At 38.7% G+C, this 22082-nt stretch overlaps 1 protein-coding gene across 2 annotated transcripts in view; it reads left to right on the top strand.

Annotated features, from left to right (window-relative positions):
- The window catches only part of flnba (filamin B a), a 139426-nt gene that overhangs the window by 53350 nt on the left and 63994 nt on the right, over positions 1-22082 (top strand). For both annotated transcript variants that reach the window (XM_028576718.1, XM_028576717.1), the window contains exons 12-15: positions 6281-6417; positions 7586-7779; positions 9056-9169; positions 10418-10561. In XM_028576718.1, the coding sequence (XP_028432519.1) occupies positions 6281-6417; positions 7586-7779; positions 9056-9169; positions 10418-10561 (589 nt within the window). The remainder of the gene's footprint in view (positions 1-6280; positions 6418-7585; positions 7780-9055; positions 9170-10417; positions 10562-22082) is intronic.

Here is a 22082-nt window from a genome sequence, read left to right as displayed (position 1 = left end):
ACACAAATATGTATTTTCTATCTTTTCTTTAATAGAACATGTTGTTGAACAGATAATGGATCACTATAAAATAGAACTATATAAATGACTCCTGTTGTGGGACATTCACACACCTCTAAAGAGCAACGTTAGAACCATTTCCTTCTTCTCACATCCAATATCACACTAAAATAAATGTGATTCTGATTCTTGGTGTGGTCCCTCCACGCCCTGCTGTCTCCTTGCAGGTGTTGCATATTGTAAACTTGTTATCTTCTGACCACACGCTGAAGAATCTCCACACACACACACACACACACACACACACACACTTAATTGTAGCGTTGACTGGCATGAAATCGCCATATGTCAGACTGACCTGCAGCTCGCTGGTCATGGCCGAGCACGAGAAAACCGGTTAATTCCGGTCACCGGCCGCTCTATCGGTGCAACTCTAGTTTTTAGACTTGGACTTCTCTTTATTGATCCCTTTGGGATGACTCCCGCAAGGAAATTAGATTTCCAGCAGCAGATTTTAGCATCTTACAAAAACACTCTTTAAATAGAAAAAAAGATAGAAAAAATACAGTATAAGAATAACAATAAACTTTTAGCTAAATATTTTTACAAAAATAAACAAACTGTAAAACAACCATAAAGTACAGATAAATAAAGATAGATATATATAGGACTGTGTATGGTATTTGTGTTAATATACAGTTAATATATAAATGACATTTAGCATAAATTAGCAGTTAAGAGAAGTTAGTGTCCAGCTATGTACACTACAGGCCAAAAGTTTGGACACACCTTCTCATTCAACTAGTTTCCTTTTTATTTTCATGACTATTTACATTGTAGATTCTCACTGAAGGCATCAAAACTATGAATGAACACATATGGAATTATGTACTTAACAAAAAAGTGTGAAATAACTGAAAACATGTCTTATATTTTAGATTCTTCAAAGTAGCCACCCTTTGCTTTTTTATTAATAAGGGAAATAATTCCACTAATGAACCCTGACAAAGCACACCTGTGAAGGTAAAACCATTTCAGGTGACTACCTCATGAAGCTCATTGAGAGAACACCAAGGGTTTGCAGAGTTATCAAAAAAAGCAAAGGGTGGCTACTTTGAAGAATCTAAAATATAAGACATGTTTTCAGTTATTTCACACTTTTTTGTTAAGTACATAATTCCATATGTTTTAATTCATAGTTTTTTTTTTTTTTCTTCTTTATGACAGACTTCCCTTTTTAGTTCCTTAAAATAATATCTCTTAATGTCAGGGTATACGTGACAGCACCAAAAGGAAATCAATCTTTTTGTTCTGTAGACGAAATAATGCTGATTTGATTTTTTTACAAGAGACTCATTCTGTGGACAGTGATGTAAAATGTTGGCGTGTTCAATGGGGTGATACATGTTATTTTTGTCATGCTTCTCAACAATCAGCAGGTGTTGCCATTCTCCTTAACAATTTTAAAGGAGATATAGTTGAATGTGTGATCTCCAATGAAGGCAGATGGATAATCTTGATTTTCAAATTTGACAATTCCTTCTTTATAGTTTGTAATTTATATAACTATAACAATACAGCTTTAGCAAAAATCTATGTATGAAACTTGAAGCCTTTAAAAACCAATATAAGGATGCACACTTGATTATTGGAGGCGATTATAATGATGATCTTGTAGACAGAGTACCTGTAAGATTAATATCACATTCAAGATTCAAAAGTACTGCATATTTGTGAGTAACTAGCAGTTATAGATATTTGGCGTTTCTTAAACCCTGACATTAAAGAATTTACATGGAGTAACGTCAGTAGGTCCTTACAGTCTAGAATTGATTTATGGTTTATATCTCCCTCTTGTCTGCAATTTGTGTCAGAATCATCTCATAGCTATGCCCCACTTTCTGATCATAAACTAAATAATAATTTATTGAAAGATGATGAGTTTTGTGATTCAGTCAAAAGAGCAGCCACAAGCATATTTGGTAATAATGAAAGAGATCCTATACAAAAATGGGAATATTTTAAGTTTAAAATGAGAAAAATAGCAATTAAACGTAGTAAAGCAGTTAAAAAAATTAACTTCGCTAAAGAAATACTTAGTATGGATAAATTGAATGTTTTAATGACTAAGGATAATCTTTCAGAGGAAGAAGAAATAACGTTGAAAAAATTAAAAGAGGAAATTGATAATATGTATATTGAAATGGCTAAAGGGGCATTTGTAAGATCTCGAGCAAAATGGTTGGAACAAGGGGAAAGAAATTAAAGTTATTTTTTTGCTTTGGAGAAACGAAATCGTAAGAGAAATAATTTAACCACTCTTAAAATTAAGGATAATGTCATTTCTAATTCTTTAGACATTTCAAGATATGTTGATACATATAAGTCAAATATCCAGTTTGATGAATGTGATAGATTTATCAAGTCAGTTAAAGCATTTACACCAACTATATCTGAACAATTTAAAATGGAATACGAACGTCCCATTACTAAAGTGGAAATCTCAGAAGCTGTTGGCTCAATGGAAAAAGGGAAATCTCCGGGTAATGATGGGCTTTCAGTTGAATTTTATTTGCATTTTTGGGAAATCATTGAAAACCCTCTATTTGATTTATTCAAAGAGTGCATGTTAAAAAAGGAAATGTCCACAAGTATGAAGCAAGGTTTAATATGTCTTCTCCCTAAACCTGATAAGGATCACTTTTTGATAGAAAATTGGAGACCTATTACGCTCTTAAATATTGACTACAAAATTGTATCATTAATTTTTGCTAAACGATTAAAAAGAGGTCTTCATGAGATAATTAGTGAAACACAAACAGGTTTTATGTGTAAGCGTCACATTAGCTCTAATATAAGACTTGACCTGCTGGACTATTCTGACAACATCCATACTGATGCACTGATAGTATTTCTTGATTTTTATAAAGCATTTGATACGGTAGAACACTATTTTTTACTCAAAGCACTTCAAATTTTTGATTTTGGACAAAATTTTATATCTACAGTTGAAATGTTTTATAAAAATATTAATGGCTCTGTGATATTATATCCAAACACCACAAAAAGATTTCCTGTACTGAGATCAGTTCGCCAGGGCTGCCCTATTTCACCGTTCTTGTTCCTGCTGGTGGTTGAATTACTGTCATTACATATTAAACATAATCATATTCTTAAAGATTTGTCTATTTTTGGTAAGGAAATTAGAGTTACTCATCTAGCGGATGATACGGCGACAAACATCCGATTGAATATGCTATATCCCTAATTGACCAATTTTCCACTGCTTCGGGTTTATCACTTAACAAATCTAAATGTGAAATTTTAGGTTTGTTTCGGACTGAAGAGGAAAAAATGTTTAATATACCTGTTAAGAAATGTGTCAAATATTTAGGTATTCATATCTGCAAGGACCACAAGGAACGTCAACAACTTAATTTTTCACCTAAATTGAAGAAGACTAAAACGATACTGAATTTATGGCTTCAAAGAGACATTTCTATTCTAGGTAGGATTCTTTTAACAAAAGCAGAAGGGATTTCAAGATTTGTTTACCCTGCCCTCTCTCTCAATGTCAATGATTCAACATGTAAAGACATAAATTCCATATTTACAAATTTTGTATGGAAAAACAGACACCATCATTTAAAAAAAGCGGTACTCTCTGGTTGTAAGGATGAAGGTGGATTTGAATTTCTGGACTTTTTGGACTTGAATTACACCTTTTAAGGTGAAATGGTTGAAGGAATGTTTGAGAGCACCTGAGTCTTTGTGGTACTTTATCCCCAATAACATTTTTAATAGTGTAGGAGGTCTTAAATTTGTATTGAAATGTAACTACAATATTACAAGATTGCCACTAAAACTATCCCAATTTTATCAACAAGCTCTTTTGGCCTGGAAGTTATGTCCTTCTCACAACTTTTCTCCACACAAGTCTATCTTATGGAATAATGAATGCATCACTAGGGGGAACAAGTCACTATTTGCAAAATTGGATCAATAGAGATATTTATCTTTGTAAAAGATCTTTTTGATTGTAATGCTCATTTACTTAATTATGAATCTTTTCTCAGAGAGAAAGCATTCCCAATAACGTTCAAAGAATATAATTCAGTTTTCAAATCTATACCTACTGGCATTTTAGAATTAATGAAAAGTTATAAAAAACAAAATGAAGTTACTGATTTTAATTTTACTCTTTATATTAACGGTATGGATATTATGAGCAGTAACTGTACCAATAAGCACATTAGAAAATGCTTTCTAAATTTAAAGAAAATATCACCTCGTGGGAAATTTTTCTGGAATTCTCATTTTACTGATGTTAACTGGCATAAGGCGTGGCTTGTTCCCTTTAGATATTGTATCACGAACAAGGTTAGGGAATTACATTTGAAAATATTACATAATATATATCCTACAGACCTGTTTATCTCGAAATTCCTGCCTGTTGATAACTATGGTAGTTTTTGTAAAACAGAACAACAGTTGTTAACCCATCTTTTTTATGGTTGCTCATTCTGTACTGTATTCTGGAAAAGTTTTGAAGATTATATGGTATCTAAAACAAAATACACAATCACACTTGAAGGGAAACATATTATTACATATTTTGAATGTAAAGCTAGGAAGTTATGTAATATTGTAAATCTTTTTATTTTATTAGGTAAGTTTCATATCCACAAGGCAAGATTTTCCAGTTCAACACCGTGCTTCAAACTATTCCAAGTTGAATTTGACATGTACTTTGAGTCTCTTAAGTTGGTATCCAATAAGAAAGCTATACTAATATATGATATCTACTTAAATGTCCTTAAGTGATCTTGCGGTCTCTTATTTTAACATTCTTGAAAGTCTCTCTTTTTTTTTTTTTTTTTTTTTTTTTTTTCTTGTTTAAAATAGTACTCCTTATATTTCATATATTATCTGCATACATTTTTGTATCATATCTTCTCTCATACTACATGATTGAATTTTTGTTATTTGTATTTTGAAATAAAAAAATAAATAAAAAAAAATCCCCCAAAAAAAACAAAGCCTCCAGCTAACGCTAGTTTAGCTAATAGCTAATTCGGCGGACTGCTAGGTGATTATAGCGAGCTGCCGTTAGCCTCCACCAGGAAGCTAACGTTGGTTTAGCTAACGGTTAATATGGCTAACTGCTGGCTGATTGTAGCCGTGAAGGAGTCGGCTATGGCTAACGCTAGCCATGCTAAGCCCACGTCAGGACCAAACGTTAGGGATTGGTTCTGGCAGATCCTTTAAGTTACTCTTTAAAGTTTTACCAGAAATGTTTGATTTTAGTTTGACTTAGTTTTTGTGTGAAGAAAGTGTATGAAGGGGAGCAGGGAGCCAGGCTCAACCTGCTGGGGACACACCGGTTCCTGGATCTATAGTTGGATTGTAGTAGTAGTAGTAGTAGTAGTAGTAGTAGTAGTAGTAGTAGTAGTAGTAGTAGTAGTAGTGTGTGTGTGTCTGTCTCTGTGTGTCTCAGATGGTTTCATTTGGCACGAAGCTAGTTTCCATATAAACACACATGAAGAGTACAGAGACACACACACACCCCATACATGTATTTGTGATTGGGGGTGAAATTACCCTTTCTCACACACACACACACACACACACACAGGCGCACACACACACGCATTGCTCATGCAATCTGACTGGTTATAACTTCATCTCTCTCTCGCACAGCCAGTATTGGCTGAAGGTTGGATTACAGAAGAGATTTGTGTGTTGACAGCGAATGATCTCATGTGTGTTTTACACACACACACTTCATTGAACACACAATACATGTATTTGTGATTGAGGGTGAAATTACCCTTTAACATAAAATATAGTGTGTACACACACACACACACACACACACACACACACACACACACACACACACACACACACACACACACACACACACACAAAAACACGCATTGCTCATGCAGTCTGGCTGCTGGTTAAAACTTCACCTCTCTTTCTCTCTCTCTTACTGAAGGTTGGATTACAGAAGAGATTTGTGTGTTATTGTGTGACAGCAAATGATCTCATGTGTGTCTTACCCCCCACACACACACACACACACACACACACACACACACACACACACACACACACACACACACACACACACACACAGACTGTATAGAAAGTCCCATACTGTTTTTCATACATGTGTTGCAGCATTACCACATCAGCAGCTCCAGAGCAGGATTCAGCAGGACTGTGTGTGATTTTACTCCTGACACTTCCTCTCTCGCTCTCCCTTTTTGCTCAGTCCATTTGAGGTGACGGTGGGTCGGGAAGCTGGGCCTCAGCAGATCAGGGCTTGGGGTCCTGGCCTGGAGGGAGGCATTGTGGGTAAACCTGCCACCTTTGTGGTGGAGTCCGTCGGCACTGATGTCGGAGTGCTGGGTGAGTGTATTTTTGGGTTATTTCCGGTATTTATCAGGATTTTAGACTGGAATCAGTGGTCCGTGTAACGCTTATCAGTTCAATTTTCTTAGCACAAACAGACATTTGGAAAGAAAAGAAAAATGGGTTCCAATAGCCAATTTTGCTAACATTTTTTTTCCACCTTGACAAATTAAAAAAATTAGATCTTTAAACAGTTTTTCCAATTTTCTGTTTTTATTCAGAGCATCAGAAATTTTGAAAATTACTAAATTGCGTCTGGGCTCCAATTATTGAATACTTCCATGCTATTCTCTCAAACAATCAGTTGCAAGCACCTCTGACCCCAAAGTCTATCAGTTTGGGGTGTTTTTTGGTCCATATGCAGTTAATGAGCTACGTATTCCACAAAGTAGAGGAAGAGAATATCATGCAAGTATTGAATAATTGGAGCTCAGAAGCAATTTAGTAATTTCTCAATTTCTGATCCTATGAATAAAAAACAGAAAATTGGATATTTGAACCCATTTTTCTGTTTTTTTTTTTTTTTTTAATGTCCGTGTGTGCTTAGAAAATTTAACTGATGAGCGTTACACTGACCCTTCATCACCTCCATGTTACAGTACAGGCCAAAAGTTTGGACACACCTTCTCATTCAATGTGTTTCTTTATTTTCATGACTATTTACATTGTAGATTCTCACTGAAAGCATCAAAACTATGAATGAACACATATGGAATTATGTACTTAACAAAAAAGTGTGAAATAACTGAAAACATGTCTTATATTTTAGATTCTTCAAAGTAGCCACCCTTTGCTTTTTTTGATAACTCTGCAAACCCTTGGTGTTCTCTCAATGAGCTTCATGAGGTAGTCACCTGAAATGGTTTTACCTTCACAGGTGTGCTTTGTCAGGGTTCATTAGTGGAATTATTTCCTTTATTAATAAAAAAGCAAAGAGTGGCTACTTTGAAGAATCTAAAATATAAGACATGTTTTCAGTTATTTCACACTTTTTTGTTAAGTACATAATTCCATATGTGTTCATTCATAGTTTTGATGCCTTCAGTGAGAATCTACAATGTAAATAGTCATGAAAATAAAAAGGAAACGCATTGGATGAGAAGGTGTGTCCAAACTTTTGGCCTGTACTGTACATCCAGTCTGATCTGACCTGCCGTGTCTTCAGGTTTCGCCATCGAGGGACCTTCTCAGGCTAAAATCGAGTGCGAGGACCAGAACGATGGCTCGTGTGACGTCCGTTACTGGCCGACAGAGCCCGGAGAATATGCCGTCCACGTGACTTGTGATGAGGAAGACATCGAGAACAGCCCCTTCATGGTCCACATCGTCCAAGACAACAACGCCAGCGACCCAGATAAGGTCAGTACAACACTAGTCTGGCCAGACCTTCCTCTGCAGAGCTGTGGAGGAAGGTTTCTTTCAACCAAATTGTCAAAGAAAATAAAGTGGATGGTTCCATACAACACTCTTCACAAGTAAGTAGACTCTTCATTGAATTTGGGTGTTTTATTCTATTTTATAGCATTTGAAAAAAAAAGACAAAAAGGATGTTGGAAAAAAAGAGACAAAAATGTCAGAAAAAGCATCAAAAATTGGAGGAGAAAACTAGATAAAAACATTGGAAAAAAGTGACCAAAAAATGGACAAATCATCAGGAAAAGTGACTTAAAAATCGGAAGAAGTGACAAGTGTCCAAAAACGAAAAAAAGAAACATTGAAAGAAAACGTTTGAATTCAAACGACAGGAAGATAACACAAGGGTTAATCTGCCCAGTACCACCACAGTCTGATCTGCTGACCACTGAGCAGCTCCACTGGAGCAGTTGGAGGTTAAGGGTCTTGCTCAAGGGCACCTCAGTGCGATAATGATGGAGGGGACAAGTGCTGTTCTTTCACTTTCTCCACCCAGATTTTATCCTATCTGTCTGGGGATTGAACTGGCGATTTCCCAGTCCCAAGCTCGTGTCTCTTACCTTTTAGGCCACCACTACCCTGCCTACCCTTCTTTAAACCAATCACAATCCGTCTTGGGCGGTGCTAAGTGCTGCATGGAGCCACGGTGAATCTGCTAAATAGTCTCAGGAAGGAACTTGTTTTGGTGGAACATGTGAACGTTCAAAAGTAGTTTTAGTCGTGCAACAGAAAACTCCGATTGGACAGATAGTCTAGCTAGCTGTCTGGATTTACCCTGCAGAGATCTGAGGAGCAGTTAACCATAGTCCTCACAAATCCACCAGAGTTTAAAATTAAACTGGAAGTGGATATAGACTAATACGACACAAAACCAGGGTGTTGCGCGATACTGCTGTGATTGGCCCCCCCAAACAAATGTTAAGATATGAGACTTGAGATAGTTGAGTTTTCTGATTTCCAAGTTTTTCTCGCCCTGTTGTGAGAGGTGTAATATTGGGTATCTCCGAAACAGAGTCCGATCTGATACTTATATTCACCTAAATGTTGATTAAATATGTATCTGAACAACTGTACCGTGGTGTTACAGAGTGGAGGGTCTGACCATTACAGACCCTGGCTTCCAAAAAGCACAGAAAATGTTTTTCCTGAATCTAAAAATCAAATCGTGGATTTGAAGAATCGTGATTCCCCCTAATCGTCCGTATTGGTTTTGTGGTTGCAGGTTCAGGCTTTTGGGCCGGGGCTTGAGAGGACTGGCTGCCTGGTCAGCCAACCTGCCGAGTTCACTGTCAGCGCTAAGGATGCTGGGAAAGGACCTCTGAGGATCATGGCTCAGGTAGGTCACAGAAGTCCTCTCGTGCTAAATCATCAATGCAGGCACACACAGACATACACAGACACTCACACACACACACACACACACACACACACACACACACACACACACACACACACACACACACACACACACACGCACACTCACACAGACACACTCACACAGACACACTCACAGACACACTCACACAGACACTCACACACACACACGCACACGCACACACTCACACACTCACAGACACTCACACGCACACGCACACGCACACGCACACACTCACACGCACACACTCACAGACACTCACACTCACACGCACACGCACACACACACGCACACGCACACACAGACACTCACACGCACACACACACACAGACACTCACACAGACACACACACGGACACACACACACACACACACACACACACAGACACTCGCGCGCACACACACAGACACACTCATACAGACACTCATACAGACACTCACACAGACACACTCACACACAGACACACTCACACAAACAAACTCAGACACACTCACACACACACAGACACACTCACTCACACACAGACACTTACACACACAGACAGAGACACACACACACACACACACACACACACACACACAGACACTCACACACAGACACTCGCACAGAGACACACACACACACACACAGACACACTCACACACAGACACACTCACACACAGACACACTCACACACAGACACACACACACAGACACACTCACACACAGACACACTCACACACAGACACACTCACACACAGACACACTCACACACAGACACTCACACACAGACACTCACACACAGACACTCACACACAGACACACTCACACACACAGACACACTCACACACACAGACACACTCACACACACAGACACACTCACACACACAGACACACTCACACACAGACACACACACACACACACACACACACACACACACACAGACACTCTCACACACAAACACACTCACACACAGACACACTCACACACACACACACACACACACACACACAGCTTTCTGCCTCATACAAGTGAGATTGCGAGAGCCTTTTGTAATAAGATATACATTCATTATTTTCATTATCGATTAATCTGTTGATTCTTTTTTTGAATCCAAACCTTGCAAACAAACATTCGTATGCAGCTACATGTTTGGACTTATTTCTTCATATTTCAGGAAGGTTTGACCATCTTCTTAACTGTCTGTCTGTCTGTCTGTCTGTCTGTAGGATGCAGAGGGCCTACCTGTGGAGGTGAAGGTGAGGAGTAAAGGTGAGGGGCTGTACTCGTGCTCCTACACGCCCGCCTCTCCTCTCAAACACACCGTGGCCGTCGCCTGGGGAGGTGTCAGCGTTCCCAACAGCCCCTTCAGGGTAAGCAGCCAATCACAGCACCGCGTTAAAACAGCAAGTGATGTCCCGCCGAAACCCAAGGGTCCGGTTGAGGCAGCACCCGCTAAGGTCGATCAGTCAGAAGCTTTAGTTGAGGCAGGAAGCGTCAACGTTGTCCGATCGGAGGCAACCGTTCCGGAGGAAAGTTTGAAGTCGGTGCCGTCAAAATGTAAAGATGCAAGCTGTAAAACTAAGAAGCCTCTGATCATCATCACCACATACACTGAGGAGAGGTACAGCTTCTAGTGTAGCTGCACAGAAATTAATCACAGAAGTGAATTCTTTAAAAAAAGAAATAATACATCTATTATAAAAGAAACGGTATGTGAAAATCTGTGACGGTGAGAAGTATCCTAACAAGAATATTGCATAATGAAGGTTGTATTGACTCCTGAATTTAACATAATGGAAAATAATATTACCTGAAATCAGAACAAAATATGTGTTTTTATGTAGAAGAAAAAGGGTTATATAATTTGAAATGAATATACGAAAGGCTTAAACACTAAAATATCGTATTATGTTGTTCAAAACCGCTTTTACAGTTTAGCCATCACTCTTCTACTAACAAGCTACAGTATGTCTCCATCATGTACAAAGTAGTAATAAGTTCCATCTTTAAGCATTAGTTTCTGCTCCAAAAGTACTCCGAGTTGGAGCTTGTTCCGAGTTGGCCCAGTCAACCTAAAGGAATAGTCCCACATTTTGGGAAATACAACTTTGTTAGCTGAAAAGAAGTGTTAAGTGAGCTGAAGTCAGGATGTGGTTAGCCTAGCTTAGCAAAAAGACAGGAAACAGCTGGCCTGGATGAAATTTGTGTTGTTGTTGTTGCAGAATGGTATGGGAAGACTCAGGAATATTCATTAGGGAACTCGTCCCTGATTGGCTAGTACTCGTTTGGTTGGGTTGGTTAGGTTTAGGCAAGAGGAGTGGGATTGGTTATGGTTAGGGTAAGAAGTGATTGGTGAGCCAATCAGGGATGAGTCTTCCCTTACCACCCTACAAATAAAAGCGGAATGAGCGTGAATAGTCTCTCAAAATGTGACGAAAATCTTTTAAACTGACCTTTGGCCATGACAGTCTGGCTTTGAATTTCCGAGGCACTTTTTTTGGACCAACTCGGGGAGACTGATCAGCCCAACTGGCTTTTCTGCCAACGGTCGGCTGTCTGGTCAGTGCGTCTGCAGATTTAGGCTCACTTATTAACACGTTGCATTTTGTTTGCTTATTTCTGTACACCGAGATCGAAAACATGCCGATTTGTGGTTTGAGGCGGAGTTGCATGCTGGAACTATTTCTTGGTGAACAGAGACCAGACCTGTGCTCTCCAACTGAATCTGGCATCTTGCGATACAGCCACAGTCTCTTAACAAGTACTCTGCAGATGGATACGCTGCTGTTGATCAAGAAATAGTCCCAGCACTGGACTGTCTCCAAAACAACAAACTGCTGTTTTTACATTTCGGTTTGTTTACGGATTAAACAAATGAGAGAATGTGTTGATTAGTTTAAGAGATGTCGGTGGGTGTGTTTTTTAACTTCAGACAGAGCCGTGCTAGCTATTTCCCCCAGTTTAGTCTGTATGCTAAGCTAGGCTAACCACAGTCTGACTTCAGCTCCGTACCTAACACACAGATATGAGATTGATATCGACTTTTTCATCTCTTTCTCAAAAAAAAAGCAAGAATTCCAAAATATTGGAAGTTTTCTTTTAAACAAACTTGGCTCGTTTACCAAAATTCCAATATTAAAAAGGCTAATGAATTAGCTTCTACCACATGCTACCTTGTCTGCTAGTCAGATGTGTGCTACATGTTTGCTAGGCAGCTAATACAGTTAGCTACCTAAAAAAAAAAAACCCGTCACAGACGTCTGCAGACTGCAGAGAACTGCACCCTTGACTTGTGATATGAAAGGTGCTGTAGGAAGGATTGTGAAGATCTAGGCTTTAGCCGAAGAATTGGAACTTCTCAGTCTCTCCCCCCTTTCCGCTAAAGCCCAAATCGGCCCCTCCCCCCACAAGGGAGAATGAATGTGTGTGCATGAGCAGTGATTGACACGCAGTTAGACACCCCATCTGGCCCTGATTGGTGCATCTGAACAGGGAGCTGTTGATTTTTGTAAATCTCACTCCAGACTGTAGGTGGAGCCAGAGGAGCTGGATTTACTTTAAATGACCTGCTTCATGTAGTTCTACTGGAACATAGGGTCAGTTTCAGCAGATATGACAGAAAGGTAGTTTTATAAGTCTTACCTATTGTGCCTTTTAACACGTCATTAACACTATACAAATGTTTTGTTGTTGACTAAAAAAATCATGACTGCCTATCACTAACGCCCTCTATATGATCAAAAATTGCAATTGCAAATCGTGTGTTTAACAAACAATATTGCATTTTAAATTTATTTTCACATTTTATATGTAGTAGTTTCTTCAACACACTGTAACCTCTCTGTCTATGCACTGTAACAACCTTTTTGATTTGTCTTTTACAACCTCACTAATCATAACTTGTTTTGAATTAAGTTATTTTAACTGAAGTTGTTTTGTATGTATTGAAGGGGATTTAACCACCACATGCACTAACCAGACTTTTCGGCACTGTAACCACTGTCCATGCACTGTACCTCACTTAGCTCTCTGTTTAGTTTTAACACTTTTCTTTGGTTGACCTGCACTAGAACTTCACTAATTTGAACCTTTCTAATCCAAGATGCAATCCGGTAAAGAGCTTTTGTGATTTAATTGGCAACAACCTGAAGAGGGAAAATTAATTAATGGAGAAAGAGGCACCAGTAATACTAAAACTCTAAATATCTAGTATATACTTTAAAGTAGGGCTGTCTTGATTAGGGTCTGGGACAAAATATCAAAACTGCAATATATCGTTGTCTTTCGTGCGTTACGATAATCTGTACGCTGGCGCCAAATATTGATATTTTAATGACTAAAATGAGGCGCTCTAAATAGGTTTCCCTGCTCCCAGCGTGGCTGCTTCATGGCTCCTCGAGGTGGCGCTCAACACATGAACGAGGTAGACTTGAACATGAGGTAACCAGCCGAACAGGAAGAGGTTTTCAACAGGATGGCAGACAGCAGTTTGAAGGAAATATCCGATGCCCCAGGCACGTTAAAGTCCAAAGTCTGGACCCAGAGTTGCTCTATAGTTGGGTCATTTTAATTTACAGACTGAAAAACTAACAGTTTGGACTGCACTTAAGGTTTTCACGGGCATTTTGTATTCATAGTTAGACCGATATCGTTATGTGTCATTAAAGGATTGTCTATCAATATATTGATTATCACAGAATTGCTGTATCGTGATATTATCGGTATCACGAGCAGTGTATCGTATCATGAGGTACCCTGTGATCCCCACCCTATATTTGACAATACTGAGTCTGATACTTAATTTACTTACTTGTCGATTAAATGCATATCTTGCTCTTGAGGGAATTACTGTAATTGTTGGGGTTTTGGAATTTATAGAGTGTGGTCTAGACCTACTCTATCTGTAAAGTGTCTCGAGATAACTTTTGTTATGATTTGATACTATAAATAAAATTGAATTGAAATATCTGACATATTGCAATAACAGCTGTAGTCTTAAATTATTGATCTATTATTATTGAAAAAAACGGGGAAAATGTGACTCCTGAAACTAACGTGATGTAAAATATGGCCTAATCGCCCCCGATACGATACTTAGGATTGGCTCGGTACATCTCTACTTTAACATATGCAGGGTCACATAGTACAATGCAACTGCATAGTACAATAATTTTACTCTGTTTTTCTGTTTTGCCAGTTGTTTATGTACTTGCCCGTCAGTCTTCGCTGTTGTGCTTTGGTGGCCAAGAAAGCTCAATGCACAATCAGTACTCTGTTTGAGAAAACACAAGCAAATGAAGACATCTACACTACTTCGACAACACATACATGTCGCGTATAAAAAACTAAAAACATTTCAAGATAAATAAAACTGGTTTAAAACATCTTCACCAATTTGAGAAACATGAAGCAAACAGAAAACACATACATAGCCAGGACAGCAAAACCGGCAATACAGACAATACATTTCATAAAAAGTAACTTTACAAAGGTTACATTTACAAAAGTAAATGGGTAAATAAATAGATAAATAGATACTAAAAATGCTTGCTGTGCATAAAACCTGCACCAAATTTGAGTGTGTTTTCAGTGCGCTGTGCCCCTCTGTAGCTTTTGATATTTTTTGCTTCGGTGTTAATTGCCAGTCCAATAAAAAGCCCGATCAGCGAGTAGTTAGAATTGAAATTTAATTTCCAAGCAACGCTAGCTCCGACTTGATTGTTTGTCCCAGCCAACACGCTTATCAGTTCAGGCTGGTGGGAAGCCGGTGAGGGATCACATCTTTGTTGCTGCAATAGCGACTCCTACTGGTTAAAACTGGTTAAAAGGAGCTCGTGAAACACTGAAAGCACAAACGTGTATGTGCAGTGGTTTATTAAGTGTAGAGCCCGACCGATAAAGGATTTTTAAGGCCGATATCAATACAAATATTTGGTGATTTAAAAATCCGATATTCTGATATATCGTCCGATATATATATATATATTTAAAAAAAACAAATCCAGAAACGTGTAACAAAACAAACGGATTTCCCGAACAATAGTTATTTGTAATTATTCATGAGTCCTCACTAAAATAATTTGATAATGCAGTTTAAAAATAACCTTAATTTGTTTTATTGTCTCAACAGAACTTTAAAATATATTAAAGTTCTGATAAATAAAATGTATAAAAATACAAACTTAACATATGAAACTTAAATGGTTAAACATTATTAGAGTGCTGCCAACAGGGAGGTTGTAGAGCACCCTCTGGTGGACAGACTATGCAACGCCAGCACTCAGAACATTGGTTGAAGGGGGTTTCGTCCTATTTTATTTTTTAAATATTCATTTATCGCCCGTTATAAATGCTGTTACCGATAGTTTGGAAAATGCATAATATTGGCCGATAATATCGGACCCCGATATATCGGTCGGGCTCTATTAAAGTGTGAGAGGTTCAGATAAGTGAAGCCATTTATATTTTTTATGAAGTAAATCTTGTTCCTGTTCTTTTTCACTTCACATGTGTAATGCATAGAAGTCAAAATATCATCTATTAGAACTGAGTTTTATTTACCAATAAAAGCTTGCAAAAGTGAGTTTTTGATACTCCCTGAGCTCCTTATTATATCCTCGTTCCTGAGGATCTGACTAAGGGATTTTAAGATGTTCCAACATTTCTTTTAATTCAAGTCTTCTCAGAAAACTGTTAAAGGTGCCCTTCCACACGTATTTCACACGTATTTCATCTAAAGTTCTACCATGAACTCTGTAACACTTTTTGTGGAAAAATGCCTTGGTTACCTTGTTTCAAGCCATTCTAGCGCGGTATAGAAAGCCTGCAGGAAGACTCGGCTCGATTTGTGCCGGTTCTCATTAATATTCAACGAGCTAAGCTGCTTGACTCTGATTGGCTAACAGCTAGCCATTGAGAGCCTGGCTATCGGCATCCTTTACCCAGCCCAACTGGGCGAGCTCATGAATAGTAATGAGCTCAGGCAACATGATGTCAGACTGACCAGCTGTTGTAATTGGCCTGATTTCTCTGCTTATTTCTGTTCAGTGGCTAGAGCTGACAAAGGAGGTAACTGTTCATTTTCACATTCACCACATAACACAAACACATATGGACCTAACGGATTTCAAAAAATGCACATAAAAACTTTAGTTGTGTGGCAGGGCACCTTTTTTAAATAAATTAAATAAAACGGTCAGAGTGAAAGGGTTTTTATTTTACTTCTTTGCATTGTAATCATCTTTACAATCATTCTTATCGCTGTGAGCTTTTGGACAATGTTTATCAGCTGTCTTGCCTTCTCCCTGTTATTATAAGGATTTTATAATTTCACCCTCTGGGCAAATAAGTCTCTTGAGAAACTTCCAGCGGTCCTTAGATATGTCTGGATATGTGTTTGTCTGTTCAGGAATTTATGACTATGCCAACAGACCTCTGGAGTTAGCTAAGACTTTCTTTGTGTTGCGACATCAGAGGTACAAAGTTATGATGCAAGAACTCTTAAGACCAGACAAGTTGATGCAGTTTCAAAGAGCTTTTAAAGACTTTGCTGCTTGAAAATATGGTGCAATCATCAAGCAAGAAAATGATTGAAATTTGCTTTCAGACTGTTTGGTTTTGAAGATAGATAGATAGATAGATAGATAGATAGATAGATAGATAGATAGATAGATAGATTGTCATTGCATATCACTACACAACAAACGAAATTTAAGATGACATCAATCACTCACTTAGCAGCATAAAAATTGAAAGATAAAAAGTATTAAAACCAGAATAAGAAAACCAGTGCATTTTCAAACACTGTATGGTTCAAGTCCAGCTTAGCTTAGCCTTTCAGCAGCTCATTTATGGCCCTGGGAAAAGTGCAATTTCTCATGCGGTTTGTCCGTGCCCTCATGACCCTAAGCAAACCTGAGGGTAGGGTGTCAAACAGGATGTGGCCAGGGTGTGTAGGGTCCGCTCTGATGCTTGCTACTCTTCTCACAGTATTTGTACAAAGCTTTTCTTAACATTCATGGTAGATTCTGCAACAGAAAAACAGTGGTGGTGTTCTTCTGTGATGGAAGTATTTCTACTGGTCCACAACTCATTTCAACTGGTTAAGGGAAGTTTATACTTGCCTGAAAAATTGAAATTATTCCAAAGTTTGGAGCAGATGTCACTGTGATGAATCAGCAGGCTTGTTGTGAGCTGTAGCAGCCTGCAGGCACCGACCACACCTTTCTCCAACTTTAGTGTTGATACAGTAGATGGGTAGAAAGTAAGCAGTCCTACCCAGCACTCGGCAGTGCTGGGAACACACAGCCGTGTTGGAAGGTAAAGAAGGTAGCGTGGCAGAGAGGTTCATGGTGGAAACCTGGTTAAAACCAACCTTCACTAAGAGCCATGACTGTGATGGAAAACAACACGTAACTGCAGATTTTGTGTTGTCGTTCGATTGTATTGAATGAATATTTACCCTTTGCTGACGAGGCTCGGAAACACCTGACGCAAAATGTTATATGCAAGCAGGGTTAGTCTCACCAGCATTTATTACAGTGATGTTTCACACCAAAATCAATTTATTGCAGAGGAATTGGCACTTTGACAGGATAGACTCACTAAGGTAAAATACGTCTGCCAAAAGGTATTGTGTTGAGTTCCTCTTTGGCAACTCTGACCAGTGATTTTGCGCTATTAACCATTTATCTGTGTTTTAAGCCCCATACGTCTAGGCATTAGGATTAGGCAATGGTTAGGTGCCTTGAAGTCAACGGTTGCAGCTCTGCCTGGAAGGAGACGTTGGGGGCTTAAAACGCCATCAATAGTGACTCAATAGTGGCTCCTACTGGTTAAAACTGGTTAAATGGAGCTTTTTAAACACAAAAAGATGTGCTAACGCTTTTGCGACTGCCTGTTGTGCAACTGAAAATGGCAAATTGCGCTTTTTCGTGTCATGCATATGCATTCACAGGAGGGTCAAGGGGAAAGTGGGAGTTTCCCATAAAGAGATGGGAGGGGAAGCGTATAGTGTGCCTAATTATGTATTCTATGGTATGTACAAAAACCACCCGTGAAAGCACGCCTCTATTTTGCGGTGAAAATGCCTCTCCGACTCTTAAAAGCAGGTGTAAACTAGCTAACAGGATACCTAAAAGAATAGTTCCACATTTTGTGAAATACAACTTTGTAAGATGAAAAGATGTAAGCAGCAAGACAAAGACATAGGCCAAGGAGACGAGCTGATAAGGCCATCGAGCCTTGTATGAACTGAACCTCCGAAGAAGTATGACTTGGGGTCAGTTGTGTAACGGGAATCGATGGTCGTGGGATTACCTCGGTTGCTAACAGAACAATAGCTGGCCAGGCTGGCTTGGCGGGCTAATGTGGCTCCCTAGTAAGCCCCGAACTTAGTCACAACGCAAATCTACATCTTTAATAATAACATCCATGGATCTTTGAATGTAGTGTTGGCTTTGAGGATTAAGTGAGATCTGTTTGAAGTTACGTTGATAAATGAGAATGTTGGGGCCCTAAGTCTGTAACTTCAAAAACCAACCTGGAAGAAAGCTGATAAAATCAGACAAAATTGCTGCTTCTAAGCTTTACAAGTTAGAGAAATGCATTGCACTCTCCAGACTAGCTTCTAGTTTTTATGTATTAGGTGAGTGTGTTGACTTTTGATCTATGTAATATGTTAAAATGATTGGGTAAATTTAAAGGTCCTACGACATGCTGTTTTTTGGATGCTTTTATATAGACCTTAGTGGTCCCCTAATACTGTATCTGAAGTCTCTTTTATATAGACCTTAGTGGTCTCCTAATACTGTATCTGAAGTCTCTGTTATATAGACCTTAGTGGTCCCCTAATACTGTATCTGAAGTCTCTTTTATATAGACCTTAGTGGTCCCCTAATACTGTATCTGAAGTCTCTTTTATATAGACCTTAGTGGTCCCCTAATACTGTATCTGAAGTCTCTTTTATATAGGCCTTAGTGGTCCCCTAATACTGTATCTGAAGTCTCTTTTATATAGACCTTAGTGGTCCCCTAATACTGTATCTGAAGTCTCTTTTATATAGACCTTAGTGGTCCCCTAATACTGTATCTGAAGTCTCTTTGATATAGACCTTAGTGGTCCCCTAATACTGTATTGACCAACTGCCATGCTTCGCTTGTTTTCAAGCCATGATGTCTCTCTCTCTCATGAGGGGGCCAAATTCTCTGGGCGGGCAAAGCAGAGAAAGGGGAGGTAACCTTTCCCCTTATGACCTCATAAGGAGAAGATTTCTGATTGGTCCATCTGAGCTTTCATTTTCTCAAAGGCAGAGCAGGATACCCAGGGCTCGGTTTACACCTATCACCATTTCTAGCCACTGGGGGGGCCATAGGCAGGCTGGGGGAACTCATATTAATGTTAAAAAAAAACTCATAAAGTGACATTTTCATGCCATGGGACCTTTGTAAAGTAAAAGATTTTAGAGGAAAGGATTTGTTTTCATGAATTTGTTTTCCGAAGGGAATTTGCATTTTGCATTTTTTAATGATTGTGAACAGTGAATCTGTAACTAACATGTCTGAAACTCACCTTACTCCTCAACTGTACTAAAACTCAACATCGTTTCTATCCACCATCTTAAGTGGAAGTTAGTTTGGTTTAAAAAATAAATTCTGACATTTCACTTAAATGTTTTACTGTGTTGTTTCGTTCATTTGCTTTAGTTAGCTGCTGTTGTTTTTTTCATTTTAGTGAGTATTTATTTGTTTCTCAATCATTTACATGTGTATTTTAGATTTTTCAAGTTTCAGTGTAATGCCATAATTTACTACAAAGTACCAACAAGAAATACATTTTATAATCCTTGTATAGCCTATAATTGTAATCGTAACTCTAGAAATGGTGGCAAAAATGACAATGCAGAAATAGATAAAATGTGTACATAAAACCGTAAGTAGCTGAGTGTGTAAAGTAAGTGATAATTATGTGTTCTTGTGTTTTGTCAAAGGAAAAAAAAGAATTTTTGACAAGAAAATTCAATAAAACTCTGTTATGTTTGGGTAAACTTACTCCACATACAGAATGCCATTTGCCTCTTGAGATCAAGTTGATTCATCAGCTCTTTATTAAATTAGCTTAGAGTATCACAGATATTTTTAGAAACTAAGGGGAAATCCTTTCACTTGAACACTACCTTACCTCACCCTCGATCATGTTGTTGGTTTTTGACCAACAAGATGAGCCTCCTATCCGCTTTGAATACATATCAAAAGTTGTGACACATTATTTTAATGTCACATTTAGGAACACTGAAAATATTTAAAATGGAACAATTCACCAAAGTACCTCAAGCATTGTACCACTTTCAGGTTATCTATAATTATTGGCATGTCTCTGGGCTCCGAAATATAGGCCCCCTGAATTAATTAACCATTTAAAAAATATATATATACTTTTATGGCAGCAGATATGAAAGTTAGGGTGCAATGATGGTTCAGCTGTCCTAGTTGACAGCTTTGCGGTTTCAAATTTCACCCTTCTTACCTAAACTGCAATGCCACTTCTGTGTTAATAAAGTTTAGTGAAGTTAAGCCCTTTGAGATACAACATAACCTATTTAAAAATGTATTGAAATATGTTGCATGTTGTCTGTAAAGAGAAGTAGGGGATCCAAGATGGAGCCCTGTGGCACTCCATATTTACTGTTCATTCTTTTTAATGTTACAAATACCAAAAACAAATTAAAGCTGCGAGCAGCGATGGACGGGCCCTCGCGCCTCTGCGCGCGTTGGGGTTACCGGCGGACGGGGGGCGTGGCTTGAGCATAGGGGGCGGGCCAAACCATCACCAATGAAGAAGGAAGTCTCTGCTGAGTTCAATGATACCTCACACAAGGGTATACCTTAAACGGTTCAAATGTTATGAAAGGGGGCGTGGCCTGAGTAAGTGAGCGTGGCCATATTATAGGGGGCGGCTCAGTATCACACGTAGACCACACATTCTGAGTTTCATGCAAATCGGATGATGTTTGTCATATAAGGCGCATTTCATGTTGCCAAAAGTCAATTTTGGCCTGTAGGTGTCCTCAGGCCTGGACCATTGTCAGTTGTGAGAAATTTCGGGCAGATACGACAACGTACACTCAAGTTAGAACAACTTCTTTGTTCATCGCTAAACACTAATGATGGATGGTACAGACCAAGTTTGAAGTCCATCGGATGAAATCTCTAGGAGGAGTTCGTTAAAGTATAACAGCTTGACTTTTAGGCCTACTTCCTGTTGCCACTAGGGGGCGCTATGACTTTAAGTAAATATCGGCCTTTATTTGTCCTCAAAGTTTTGAGGTAATTGGACAATGTACACTCGAGTTACACCCACTTCCTGTTTCGGTGGCGAAACGCACAAAATGGCCGCCCCGCCACGGCCACGCCCTATGACGAAAAGTTTTTCTTTTAACAAATTTTCATCTTTTACATCTTAAGATGGTACAGACCGAGTTTGAAGTTGATCGGATGAAATCTCTAGGAGGAGTTCGTTAAAGTACGACATGTGGAAATGGCCAAAATCGCAGTAATTTCGAACATTTAATTAAAAATGGCGGACTTCCTGTTGGGTTTAGGGTATGGCTCTAATGAAGTGTTTTTTACATCTTGACATGTTACATATATGTACCAAGTTTCGTGAGTCTACGTTAAACGCACAGCAGGGGCTCAATTTTCGTAACTTTCTAGGGGGCGCTAGCGAGCCATTTTTGTTCGCCTATTCCCGAAACCCTTAAAATACGTAAATATTCACCAGACTTGATGCGGCCGCCAAATTTGGTGAGTTTTTGAATATGTTAAGCCCCTCAAAAAGCCAATTCATTTGACGGGAAAATAATACTAATTCCTTCAGTTTCAATAGGGCCTTCG

This window comes from Perca flavescens, chromosome 4 (assembly GCF_004354835.1).
Source record: "Perca flavescens isolate YP-PL-M2 chromosome 4, PFLA_1.0, whole genome shotgun sequence".
NCBI lineage: Eukaryota > Metazoa > Chordata > Actinopteri > Perciformes > Percidae > Perca > Perca flavescens.
The sequence above is the reverse complement of the archived record's forward strand: the minus strand, read 5'-3'. Positions and strand labels throughout refer to the sequence as shown.